We start from the raw sequence: 14727 nt of genomic DNA, 5'->3' as shown, positions 1-14727 counted from the left end.
CGTCTTTTTTTGCGGGGCCGGGTGTACTTTTTAGTTCTACCATTTTCGGGAAATGTTCCTGCTTTGATCACTTTTTATTCAAATTTTTATCAGAATCAAAACAGTGAAAAAACGGCGGTTTGTCAATTTTGACTATTCTTCCCGCTACAGCGTTTACCGAACAGGAAAAATATTTTTATAGATTAGTAGAGCAGGCGATTTCGGACGCGGGGATACCTAATATGTATATGTTTCACAGTTTTTAACTACTTTTATATGTGTTCTAGGGAAAGGGGGGTGATTTGAACTTTTAATACTTTTTATATTTTTTTTATTTTTATTTTTTACTTTTTTTTTTTTTTTTTTTTTTTGCATTTATCAGACCCCCCTAGGGGTGTTGATCCCCAGGGGGTCTGATCACTAATGCAATGCATTACAATGCTAATGCATTGCAAAAAATCATCCTCTCTTTTGCAGGCTGCATAGACCAGCCTGCAAAAGAGACAATTTGCAGACAAGCCTGGGAGCCTTGTACAGGCTCCCGGCTGTCATGGCAACGTGACATCGGCCCTGGAGCATGCTCCAGGAGCCGGCGATCACCGGCAAAATGGCGGCGCCCATGCGCCACCGGGAAAATGGCGCCTCCGGCGCCTTTGTCCTCAGCGCCGGAGGGGTTAATGCCTCCGATCGGTCCGGGTTACAGACCCGACATGCGCCGTACTATTACGGCGCATGTCGGGAAGGGGTTAAACAGAAAAATACCCTCCGCTATATTCAGCGCATTATCCTCCTCTACCTCATAGATTGTAAGCTCCTGCGAGCAGGGCCCTCAGTCCCATTGTGTGAAATGACTTTCTTTGTAATGTATCTTTCTGTCTGTATTTGAACCCTAAAAATTGTACAGTGCTGCGGAATATGTTGGCGCTATATAAATAACATGTATTATTATTATTATTTATTATTATTATCAGCTTTCACGTTCTCTGCCCCTGGTGAAGAGCTATTGGTGCCGGTACCGTAGCTCTTAACTGTCAGAAGGGCATTTGACAGTCAGTCAGGAACTCCCTTCCTCACGGTAGCGTCTATAGCGCTGTACTGCGAGAGCGATGAGGAACGCCCCCCTCCCCTCCTGATAGTACTAGTCCAAACGCCATCACTGGGCGGTAAACCACTCCTTCTCTCAGAGTACAGCACAATAGACGCTACTGTGAGAAGGCCAGAAAACCCATTTAACCCAGAATCCTGACTATCCATTCTTTATTCGCTTTCCTACACAAAGAACATTTTGTAATGCTGGGTAACGAGTAGGGTTGAGCCGATCTTGAGATTTGAGGATCGATTTTAAAATCCGATTTCCGATCATTTTCCAGCTGATCCCGATCGTGAAATTTGCTCTATTGCCGATCGGAATCCAATCTTTCCCGATCACTCAACCCTAATTGTATATTATATATACAGTAGGGTTGAGCCGATTTTGAGATTTCAAAATCCGATTTTCGATAATTTTCCAGCCGATCCCAATCATGAAATTTGCTCCATCGTTGATCGGGACCCGATCTTTCCCGATCACTCAATCCTAATTGTATATTATATATACAGTTGGGTTGAGCCGATCTTGAGATTTCAGGATCGATTTTAAAATCCGATTTTTCATCATTTTCCAGCCGATCCCGATCGTGAAATTTGCTCTATCACCGATTGGGATCCGATCTTTTCCGATCCCGCTCGCTCAACCCTAATAACCATGCATACCGTGTAGAAGGGCCTCCCACTACCCCAGTTATCAGCATTGCAGAATGCAGCAGGGAGGCAGAAGTCTCATTCCTCCCCTGCTGACCCTTTGACTCTCAGTCACATGACCAGCTCTATTTAGTGGAGTATCTGGAGTAAAGCAGAGTCAGTGATATCATAAAAAGCATCATACGTTCAGACTTCTTGTGGCAAAGGAATGGCACATGCCCAAACAGACAGTGGCTGCCGTCTAAGGCAAATTAATGGACTCAGTGGCCACAGAGTCTGAATGAGTCAGGTATGTGAGTGACATAACTAGGTATGGTAAATTTGGAGAAAAAAATACAGATGACGGATTTTATTTCTGTTTTTTTTTTGTTATTAGTGTCTGGTAAAGATACCACATTGCGCATATTCTACGGGTCACTGCTATCCCAATACCAAAATGTTATTTTTTATGTTTTAATAACTTGAAACAAAATTAAAAACTTTGAAAAACATCTAAAATTTTGTGGCATCATCATATTGAGATACCAGTAACTTTTTTTTTTTATAATTCTGTGTACAAAACCGTTTATGGTGTCTTTTTTTTTTTTTTGCCAAATGAGACATAGGTTCTTGTGTTTGCATTTTGGAGAATGATGATGTAGGTTTTTGCTGTCCGCTTGAAAAGTCGGACATCTTTGGAAATGGACACTTAAGGACACCCACGGACAGTAAAAGAATGCACCCGATGTCCATTTAAATCAATGTAAAATGTCATGGACACAGCTAGTGTCTAATGCTAATGTCCGCACAAGATTTTGCATGGACATTAGCAGCGGACACTAGCTGTCTGACATCGACGATAGTGTGAACGCCCCCTTACTTTAGACTTTACAAACCGATGTGTATAGCACAAATCCTACTAATATTATAAATGTGAAATTTTGTACTACTAATATTATAAATGTGAAATTTTGTGTGTTTGTATGTTTGTTCCTCAATCACGCAAAAACGGCTACATGAATTTGAATGAAATTTGGCACATAGATAGATTGTAACCTCGATTAACACATAGGATACTTATCCTACTTTTATCCTGGTAAATGACATGGCTTTACAACTGTTATGAATTTTTGTTCACATACTATATTACACTGCTCTTATCTCAGGTTCTGATAAAGTCAGGTCTGTTATCTCTCTGTGTAACACTCAGCTAACCCTCAGTGGTTTGTGTTCACGCATTTGCATATTATCTAATCTGCTCCAGGCGTTGCTGACGCACTGGATGGGAAAACACCTTTAATCCAAATTGGCAGTTTGCCAATTTTCAACATGCCTGGAAAAAGAAAATCTAATTTGTCGCAAACGACGAGAGCTATGAAGGAAGACAGAGGTCACAGAGCTCTCCTCAAGTGGAGCTGAGGGGTATCATCGATGCCAACAACGCACTCATTATATGGTGTCCCAGAGAGCTGCTGAGATACCGGAACAATCCCGGGCACAGCGTGAGGAAGGAGTTCTTAAGCAGGCAAGCTTGACAGCTGCCGAAACCTCCGCACCAGGCGGATCATCAACACTAACAACACGCTCATTATATGACGTTCCAGCGAGGTGCTGAGATGCCGGAACTATCACTGGCACAGTGCAAGAAACATGTTCAGCAGCAGGCCAGCTTGAAAGCTGTCAAAACGCCGGAGCATGCGGGTCATCCACGCCAACAACACGCTCATTATATGGCGTCTCAGCGAGCTGCTGAGATACCAGAACAATCCCATGCACAGCTCAATGAACGAGTTCAGCGGCAGGCCAGCTTGACAGCTGTTGAAACGCCGGAGCAGGCGGATCATCAACACCAAGAACATGCTCATTATATGGCATCCCAGCGAGCTGCTGAGATGATGAAACAATCACAGGCACAGTGTGCGGAACAAGGTCAGCAGCAGCAAAACCTGCGAGCTGCGAATATGCCGGACCAGGCAAACTATTGACGGCAACAATTTGCTGAATATAGATGGATCATCAACGCCAACAACCCGCAGATGAAGTCGCGGGCAGAAGCTAGTGGTTAATAAATATGGCTTACAGCACAGAAGAAACTATTTCCAATGTGCTAAAATGGAAAGCACAAATATATTACATGTAGTCCATTGTGTATTATTAAGCATTACAGATATATAAGACTAAGTTTTTAACCTCCATTTACATAGAAGTCAATGTGGAAAAAAAACTGAATTATTTCTGCGCAATGTGATTGGCTTTTTGCATCCATTCAATAGATCTAGTAAAAAGATGTAAAAAACATGACGTGAATATTTAATATAATATATATATATATATATATATATATATATTATATATCTGTATGTGTGCGTGTGTGTATGTATTCCCTGACAGTGATGTCACAGTATCAGTGTTCTAATAAGCCATCATGATGTCACACAAGATGTGATGATAAAAGTTCTGGTTCCGGCCACATCCGCTGAGAGAGAAATAGAATTTGTGGAGTGAAAGTTTTGCACTGATTTATTTAAGCAAAATGTCTGAAAATAAGCGAAAACGCGAATTTTCCATCAAGTCTGATACAGACGACAGCAGCAGCGATAACCTGGTGAGTGGCAAATTCTGCAATACATTGTCTATGGCACATATTTCTATTTCATACATGTACTATAAAGTCTTACTATATCCATATAGTCTGAACAAGTGTCTAGTATACAGGCAGTGACCCAGGTATAAAACCAGTTCTACCAGTATATGTTCTCTCCCTAATACTGGTGTCAGTCTGGGGTAACTTGGGATGACCAGATAAAATATAAATGTACTAGTCATAAATCATTACATATTCCGCTAGTCATATATTAGTATTCATGCTATACTGATGATAATGCCCAAACAAATGTACCTGTTATATAGCAGTGCCCATAATGGGGGTAACGCCATGATGATGCCCATGGGCTATTTTAGCCCATATTATAGGGCCGGGTGGTTCCACTTGGCCTAGAGGATCCTCTGTTGTACCCCAGGACAAATACATTGCCTTATACCATATACAACACCAGGCAGATTCTACAATTACACAGAACAATGAGAATATATTTTATTTAATATGGTGAATTGTGATTACAAATGTTTGTTTTCCTTCATAGTTTCCGGTCACTAAAAAGCGCTGCAAAGTTATTGCGTCCGACACAGAGGACAGCCACAGTGGTGAGAATCAGGTGAGCGCTGACTTCTCTACAGTCAGGTCTATGGCCCAGGGCTCTGGCTGGGATCAGTGGATGCTGCATTATGTCGTACACTGGTATATTGCTTCTTTCCCTTCATTCTAAGCGTTTGTGTCTTTATGTTTCTTTATTCCAGACTCAACCACTAATTCCAAGGTCTCCGAGGAGCCTTGAGGATGATGACGATGATGGTGGTTACTCTGGTCCCCACCTGCATTACATAGATTCAGGTATCTAAGAAAACTTCTAGAAATACAATAAACTCCTTCCAGTAAAATAAGAGATTAGACTAAGTGAGAAGAAACCTGAATTACATAGAAGTAAATGATGATATTTGTTTCATTTTCCAGAGCCAAATTCTCCCTGTTACAGCTTTGTGGATGTACAGACAGCAAGGTAGTGTATTTCTATATAACCATGTTATGTGCTTCATATTATCTGGTCACTACGTGGCAGTGTTATTTGTATATTCTCAGCTAAGCTGTTAGGTGTGTTTTCACATGTTGGATATTTTCTTCTAATATTCTTATTATTGATGTGTGATCCTCTTATGTTTTGTGACCAGGATACAGGAGCATCCCACCAATGACTGTTTCCTCAATGATCTGTTTAAAACCACATCCAAATATGTCACACACTTCCATAAGAACAAACAGGAGCTGATAAGACGACTCTACAGGTTTTATAACCAAATTGTCTTTGAGAACCAGGTATTTATTTATAACAAGCAGCCGGGTATAGGGCGATATGTGGGCGTAGTGAATGAAGGGTTTGGGTTATTGTATTGTATCTAGTATATATAGTTCTTTACATCTTATTCTTCCTTCTTCTGTAGCTTCCTGATGACTTAAAGATAAGCTGGAATAAAAGGCTGAAAATAGCAGCTGGTCGCACCACCTTTCTTCGAAGAAACGGGGAACGCTACGCCGTCATCGAATTATCAGATAAAGTCTGCGATTCTGCAGGTAGGTTCCATGTCATGTACATCTTATAGATTTGCTGCACATACAATGTCCTTGTGTCTTTCCTTCTGACTGTAAGTGTATCCTCCTTTGTCTTCAGAACGACTTCGGGACACACTCATACACGAGATGTGTCATGCTGCCTGCTGGCTCATTGATGGAGTAAAAGATCTTGTCCACGGCATGCTATGGCAATTTCACTGTGCCATGGCCAAACTAGCTCTACCTGAGCTCCCACCCATCACCAAATACCACAACTATGAGATCCACTACAAGGTGGTCTACCAGTGCTCAGGGTGCCAATCCAGGTAACATACAGCTTTATGTGGGGATATGTTTGTGCATTTTTTTAAGGTCTGTCTTAATATATGCTTTGTCTCTCACCCTAGAGTTGGACGTTGGACACTTTCTCTCGACACCGAGACATACAAGTGTCGCAAGTGTCACAACAAGATGGTTCTCCTAAACCAAAACTAAAAGGACCATCAGTGACCACTATCCTCCATCATAAAGAACAGCCAAGATCGCAGCACATGGAAGAAGTCACTCACAAGACCTGTAGAAAGTGACATCACTATCTTCCATCAAAACATCTTATGTTTAATTCTGGGCAGCACGGTGGCTCAGTGGTTAGCACTGTTGCCTGGCAGCGCTGGGGTCATGAAAAAAAATATGACCAAGGCCAACACCTGCATGGAGTTTGTATGTTCTCCCCGTGTTTGCGTGGGTTTCCTCCGGGTACTCCGGTTTCCTCCCACACGCCAAAAATATACTGATAGGTTAATTGGCTTCCTTCTAAATTGTTCCTAATACAAATAAATATGGTGGCGCTATGTCCTCAACGGGATACAATTCCATCATTGAATAAAATATATTTAAAATATTAATTATATTGTTATGTTACATTCTTTCAGTCAGAGTACAGAATATTTATATAAGAACTATAGCCAATAAAATTGTACACTACAAGAGTCAAAGTGGTTCTGCAGCAGCTGAGGTGTGTATTATAATATGTTACATAGAGGTCACACAGCTGCTACTACACCTGGAAATAGAAGACAACGCCATGGCCAGCGTTAGAGGGGCTAACTGAACGATTGACTACAGCCCCCTCCTCAAAAGGATCCCCAGGATCTTGTGCACCAGGCCTTTGGTCTGATGAATTGGATTGGGGGAGCTCCACTGACCACAGTATTACCACACTATGGACACCAGTACTGTAAGGCTCCGTTCACACGGGGAAAGAGGGGGTGGATTATGGCACTGAATCCACGTCATAATCCGCCCCCTCACAATGGAGGTCTATCTAAACCGCCAGTTTGCCGCTCACGGAAAAAAGAAACAAGCTGCCCTTTCTTAAGGCGGACTCTGGGGCTGATTCAGCCCCGGCGTCTGCCTCGCGGCAGCACCCTCTGGTCTAGGCCCATTCATTTGAGCCTACTCCGGAGGGGGAAGCCACGACAGTCGTGGCAGGCACATTTTGGCCCTATTATGACATGGCTTCCCGCATCACTCTGAGGACCAAAATCCGCCAATCCGCTCCACGTGTGAACAGGGCCTTAACGCTAATCACCTATGACTGTGGTTGAGCCGATCTTGAGATTTCAGGATCGATTTTAAAATCCGATTTCTGATCATTTTCCAGCCAATCCTGATCGTGAAATTTGCTCAATCGCCGATCGGGATTCGATCTTTCCCAATCCCGATCACTCAAACCTAGTAACGAGATATACCCTATTTCTTTATGTATAAGAAACATTGAAGTTGCTTCAAAGAAGAAAAAATGTGCATTATATTATAGGCTAAGGTTACATGGCAACTTTGGACATGACAACCAAAGATCACTGTGTCAGCCTACAACTCCTTCACTAATGTACATTAGGGTGCTGCAACATTTAATCATAAAAAATACCTGCAGTGATGTCTTGCTACTAGAAATAGAAGTTACTGCTCCCTCAGGACTACAACTAAAATTAGTAAAAGTGGAGTGAGTTGCAGGGCAACACGGAGAACTTTTCTTGCGTGATGGCAGTCAAGGCCAGAGTCACCGAGTAGCCTAATCTTAGTGTCAGTTATTAATACTGAAGACCATTGGAAGTTTATGTATGCAGACCTGGTCACAATTCTAGAAATGTGTGTTGAACCATGTCTCACCTGGACTGGCATGCCATCTTTCCACACCATTCCCTCGCCATCGCTTTCCCATATGAGATGAACCTCCTTTCCAGACCATTCCTGAGGGATGATAATCTGGACTTTAAACCAACAGGTCCACCATCTCAAAGAAAATAAAACACATTAATGGTCATGTTAAATGAATTGCAAAATAAGAGCTCTTCTTGAAAGTATTTTTGAAGCCATTTTCACTTGAAATTGAATATGTAAAACATGATGTATTCCTCCCATACTGTGATAGACCCTTTAACAAGCTACTAACGCTAACATACAAAGCCATCCACAACCTGTCCCCTCCATATATCTCTGACCTCATCTCCCGCTACCTGCCCACACGTAACCTCAGATCCTCCAAATACCTCCGACTCCGCTCTGCTCTCATCCGCTCCTCACAAAACCGCCTCCAAGATTTCTCCCGTGCATCCCCCATACTCTGGAACTCCCTACCAAGACACATAAGACTGACCCCCACAATCACAGGCTTCATGAAGGCCCTGAAGACTCACCTAGTCAGGAAGGCCTACAACCTCCAATAACACTATCACCACACCACCATCTGAACTGTCTCCCCCTCTCCTTCTTTCTCTACCCCCTTCACCCATAGATTGTAAGCCCTCGCGGGCAGGGTCCCCTACCCCACCGTGCCAGTCGGTCACTGTTAATATTATATCTACCTGTATATTTTGTGTATTGTATATAAACCCCCAAATGTAAAGCACCATGGAATTAATGGTGCTATATAAATAAACAATAATAATAAAATGGGTCTGATATAAAACAAAAAACAAAACTAGATCCATTTCACGATGGACTGTGAGGACTTATAATGGCACCTGTCAGGTTCTACCACATTGTTCATTTTTTGACAGAAAAAAAAGAGAATCCCCAACACAACAGAATCTTCTATGGAGGCTCCTAAAGGAGCTTTTGATGCAGATGAGGATTGTCCTTAAAGAGTACTTTCTTTGGTGGCCTACTCTCAGAATAGGTCATTAATATCTGATCAATGGGAGATCAATACCTGGACCCTGCAACAATCAGGCTTGATACTATACACTTTACAAGGAAATAGGCAAAAATACAACCAAAAAAAAAAAAAAAAAAAGAGTATATTTGTGTAAGTTTATCCAAAATGCATCTAAACATCTACACGCAGCCGTTAACACATTAAGTTAATAATTAAATCCAATAAATTTTTGACATTTTATTATACTTACGTAGGACCAAAGGTTTGTCCAACATGAGCAGTTTGAAAGTCACTTTTCACAGCTTCGTCATATGAAATCCTCTTCTCTGTTAGAAAGTAGGAGAGAGAATCCACTGGACATGTCAGCCCATATAATCTGGAAAATATTGACAATTCAAAAAACTGTAATGTAGAATTAGGTGACAGTGTATAGAAATCTGTTGCAGATTGTGCACATTTGTGTAAAAAACACTATAAAAAAAAACCAGATAATGTTGAGCAAGTGTAAAATAAAACACTAATCCAAGTTGGGAAAACGCTTGCTGGACTGAAAATTATTTAATGCTATATACAATCAGCCACACATACAGCATGTATATATGAGCACGTGAGAAATATGTCATTAATATATTAAATTCTGACAGATGCATCAGGCAAAAGTGTGATGCTAGGTGCCAGCGGTCAGTATACAAAATATTTTATAAGGACTCTGCAGGGAGTCCCTGTGATCTTCTGCCAGCTGGGGGGAGTCGCAGTGTAAATATTTGTTTCTGATGAGGGTATAGTGAACAGGATTCCAGAATGACTTCAGCAAATAGTGGGGGTCTTGAGCAGGAGACAGGGGGTATACATTACTGTTAATATGGTGAATCCTGATATAGATCAAATAGAGAATAAGTCGGATTTATTATAGTGATAACTGGGTCTTTTTGTCAGAGGCGCGGACTATGACAGTTCCAATAGTCAGATCTTTATCTTTCCAGTAACTCTTATTTATCTTGATGGTAATTCTAATGTTGGGGATCAGATGGTAACTGCACCTGCTTTATATCTTTATTGAATTGTTTGGGTGTTTCAGCCTATACGCAGCATGTATAGTCTAACAATCTGTCCCAGACCCATCTAGCTATACATGTATGTATACAACACTTATACACCTCTAGCAGCCCCGGTGTGGAGGAGAGGAAGTGACTACCACAGCTGCACTGCTCACCTCCCCCGCAGGTTACAGTCAGTGAAGTACAGCTCGGACAGAAACTTCTCCACTCGCTCTAGAGTCGCCCTCCTGTTCTTCAGCACCAGGCGCTGGGATGGCGGCTCCTCCATAGCTCCTGCACTGCACAGATGCTAGAATGTAACGAGTAAACTCAGGTGCTGCCTGCTATGCTGAGAGGACAGGGCACACAAGCTACTTCCTAGTAGACTAAAAGGACCTCTGGTGACGTCATGATCATGTGATCAGACACTTACGGGCGGGGCAATTGTGGATTGTGTAGAGAGAGGTACAGTGTACAGGCTGTGTGTACGAGCAAGAGGGGGATATGGGGGTCTAGGATGTGTGAGAAATACAGGAGGACATGGGGTGCAGGCTGTGAGAAATAAAGGACATGGGGTGCAGGCTGAGAAATACTGGAGGACATGGGGAGCAGGCTGTGTGAGAATTACAGGAGGACATGGGGTGCAGGCTGTGTGAGAATTACAGGAGGACATGGGGTGCAGGCTGTGAGAAATAAAGGACATGGGGTGCAGGCTGAGAAATACTGGAGGACATGGGGAGCAGGCTGTGTGAGAATTACAGGAGGACATGGGGTGCAGGCTGTGTGAGAATTACAGGAGGACATGGGGTGCAGGCTGTGAGAAATAAAGGACATGGGGTGCAGGCTGAGAAATACTGGAGGACATGGGGAGCAGGCTGTGTGAGAAACAAAGGACATGGGGAGCAGGCTGTGAGAGAAATAGAAGAAGACATGGGGGTGCAGGCTGTGTGAGAATTACAGGAGGACATGGGGTGCAGGCTGTGAGAAATAAAGGACATGGGGTGCAGGCTGAGAAATACTGGAGGACATGGGGAGCAGGCTGTGTGAGAATTACAGGAGGACATGGGGTGCAGGCTGTGTGAGAATTACAGGAGGACATGGGGTGCAGGCTGTGAGAAATAAAGGACATGGGGTGCAGGCTGAGAATTACAGGAGGACATGGGGAGCAGGCTGTGAGAGAAACAAAGGACATGGGGAGCAGGCTGTGTGAGAATTACAGGAGGACATGGGGTGCAGGCTGTGAGAAATAAAGGACATGGGGTGCAGGCTGAGAAATACTGGAGGACATGGGGTGCAGGCTGTGTGAGAATTACAGGAGGACATGGGGTGCAGGCTGTGTGAGAATTACAGGAGGACATGGGGTGCAGGCTGTGAGAAATAAAGGACATGGGGTGCAGGCTGAGAAATACTGGAGGACATGGGGAGCAGGCTGTGTGAGAAACAAAGGACATGGGGAGCAGGCTGTGTGAGAATTACAGGAGGACATGGGGTGCAGGCTGTGTGAGAAACAAAGGACATGGGGAGCAGGCTGTGAGAGAAATAGAAGAAGACATGGGGGTGCAGGCTGTGTGAGAATTACAGGAGGACATGGGGTGCAGGCTGTGAGAAATACTGGAGGACATGGGGTGCAGGCTGTGTGAGAAATACTGGAGGACATGGGGTGCAGGCTGTGTGAGAAATACTGGAGGACATGGGGAGCAGGCTGTGTGAGAATTACAGGAGGACATGGGGAGCAGGCTGTGTGAGAATTACAGGAGGACATGGGGTGCAGGCTGTGTGAGAATTACAGGAGGACATGGGGTGCAGGCTGTGAGAGAATTACAGGAGGACATGGGGAGCAGGCTGTGTGAGAAATAAAGGACATGGGGAGCAGGCTGTGTGAGAAATACTGGAGGACATGGGGTGCAGGCTGTGTGAGAATTACAGGAGGACATGGGGTGCAGGCTGTGTGAGAATTACAGGAGGACATGGGGAGCAGGCTGTGTGAGAAATAAAGGACATGGGGAGCAGGCTGTGTGAGAAATACTGGAGGACATGGGGTGCAGGCTGTGTGAGAAATAAAGGACATGGGGTGCAGGCTGTGTGAGAAATAAAGGACATGGGGAGCAGGCTGTGTGAGAAATAAAGGACATGGGGAGCAGGCTGTGTGAGAAATACTGGAGGACATGGGGTGCAGGCTGTGTGAGAAATAAAGGACATGGGGTGCAGGCTGTGTGAGAAATAAAGGACATGGGGAGCAGGCTGTGTGAGAAACAAAGGACGTGCTGGTTGTATGAGAAATAGAGGAGAATATGGGAGTGCAGACTGTATGAGAAACAGAAGAGAATATGGGGTGCAGGCATTTTTTTTGTTTCTAGCTTTATGTGGATAGAAGAAATGGGACTCCATGATGCGAAAACAACCCTACAAGGTCACCTAGTGCCCATAGACTGAGGGTGTTTTCTAGAATGGAGGCGGAAAAATCGTGTGTCTGGTATGCTGTGGATCCAGTATGAGGCACCACCTACTGTATCCATGTCAAACCAGGCGGGTTAGGATTGCATATAGGGTAAGGTTATTAGCATTTCATTACCTGTTAACAAAACTCTTAATTTACTGGCAGACATAGTTACACTGACAGCAGTGGAGTCGGCAGAATCTTTCACGCACAGGTTTAGATGGACTACTGGCTCATTCACCTCTTCCAGTATACTGGAGCTGAGAGTCTGGTCTACTCGCCAGCTCAGGGAGGACAAGCGAGATACTGTAGAAACAAATAAAATAGGCAACTTATGTAGGAACCAATGTGAACTTGCAAAAGAAATCTAGATAGAGATAAACTTTATAGTCCCACAAAATGTTTTCCACCATTAAGATTTATTCAGACTAAAAGAGACAAGATGCAAACAGGATCAAAGCGAAATAACACTTTATATTGAAGAAAACTTTCTAGAATATAGGAGGGGTGTATATGTATATTTATACGTCTACATTTTTTTGTTTTCATACACAAATCAGGGCAAAAAATTGTGACTTTTTTCACTTCCACCAGATTAATCATTATTTAAACCAGACATCTTTCACAAATGTTGGAAGTAAGCTAGTGTACATTTCCCCTCCAAACACACAGACCAACAGAGGGTGCCCATAACTTATAAGGAGGCACGCCCCTCCTCATTAATGAAGTGCTCCCTCTGCCCAAAAAGGGGTTATGAAGACTGACCATTGTATTGCCAATCTTCATAAATCTGCCCCATTGTGTTCAGCTTGTCTTTTTACCCTGCAAAGATCATACAGATGAGTGACAAGCAGGGAGAGAGGAAAGTGCAGCTATGGACAGATGGCAATTTCTCACAATGATTGGACAAACCTGTTTATGAGGGTACTGCCCAACCATTAAATAGGTTTATGAGCACCATGATACTGATGACCTATATTTAAGATACCTTGCACTTTCTGCTTTGAATGGAACCAAGCAGCAAATATGCTATATTACTAATGATCAGGTCTTTGAGGCAGAAGTGCACTCACCTGAGTGCTGCTTCAGTCACCCGAACGGCAGAGGTGCTGAGTGTTGGACCCCCACTGATTTAATATGGATGAACTATCCTTAGATTGGGCACCAGTATAATAGTCCTGCAAAAAATCTTTTAAAAAAAGTAGTTTATAAGACAATCACTTTCACAAAAGAGTTTTTTCTTGTTTAGGCCTTATTCACTCATCTGCATACATATACTGTCTGCATATTTCACGAACAGCATATGTATCCATTCATACTTTTTTATCCAGACTTTATTTTTAGAGTTCGGTTGTTTTTTTGCTCACAAATTTGTAGATCTACTGTACATTGTTTTTCAGGGTTTTTTCCCTCATGAAAAGGCTTTTTGAACAATTCTGAAAAAAAAAAATACCTGGAGGATACTGTGATTAATTAAAAAAAAACAAAAAAAAAAAACCTCTTCAGGCCCAGGTTCATATCTGCGTTCGTTAATCCATTCGGGGAGTCCCCCTGAACGGACTACCGAACGCAATGGCAAACGGTGAACAGTGAAAGCACACGGACCCCATAGACTATGATGGGGGTCTGTGTGCTTTCCGTGCAGTGTCCGCATGAGTCATGCGGTCAGGAAAGTAGATCGTGAACTACTTTTCTGTCCGCATGTTCTGTGCGGACATCGCGCTTAAATATTATAGTCTATGGGGTCCGTGTGCTTTCATAAGCTCACCACTTGCCAATGCGTTCGGTTGTCCGTTCAGGGGTCATTATGTGGACTCCCCGAACAGATTACTGAATGCAGATGTGAATCAGGCCTCAGACACCAGTGTATAATAATCAGAGGCCCAAGGGAGGTGAATAAACATAACAAGGAGTCTTACTTGCCTCCCCTAGACTCCAGTGCTGATCACCCTTCTCTTTGGGTCTCTTCTGTCCTCCTGAATAACTTTAGGGATCACTGAGGGCTGTGATTGGGACTCAGCAGTCCCTGATGTCATTCAGGAGGCCTGAAGAGGACATGGTACTGCACCAGAGCACAGGGAAGTTGAGTTTATGATTACTCACCTCCCCTAGGCTTTTGATTATTATTATACTCTGGGTCTGAAGTGACCCCAGAGTTTATTAGTATTTTGTGGGTGGCGGACCCCAAACATTAAGGTTTCGGCTCAGCATAAAAGGCTTGGGAAAATTT

The 14727-nt window shown here is 43.3% G+C and overlaps 1 protein-coding gene across 1 annotated transcript in view; it reads right to left on the bottom strand.

The window, feature by feature from the left end:
* MAN2C1 (mannosidase alpha class 2C member 1) overlaps positions 1 to 10403 on the bottom strand; it is a 48718-nt gene extending 38315 nt beyond the window's left edge. Inside the window, exons 1-3 of the mRNA XM_075273683.1 lie at positions 10237 to 10403; positions 9274 to 9399; positions 8036 to 8159 (exon numbers count right to left, since the gene is read on the bottom strand). Of these exons, the coding sequence (XP_075129784.1) occupies positions 8036 to 8159; positions 9274 to 9399; positions 10237 to 10349 (363 nt within the window). The 5' untranslated portion in view covers positions 10350 to 10403. The remainder of the gene's footprint in view (positions 1 to 8035; positions 8160 to 9273; positions 9400 to 10236) is intronic.
* Positions 10404 to 14727: the final 4324 nt, after the last annotated feature.

This window comes from Leptodactylus fuscus, chromosome 5, assembly GCF_031893055.1.
Source record: "Leptodactylus fuscus isolate aLepFus1 chromosome 5, aLepFus1.hap2, whole genome shotgun sequence".
Taxonomy (NCBI): Eukaryota; Metazoa; Chordata; class Amphibia; order Anura; family Leptodactylidae; genus Leptodactylus; species Leptodactylus fuscus.
Note: the sequence above shows the minus strand (reverse complement) of the source record. Positions and strands in the feature narration are given on the sequence as shown.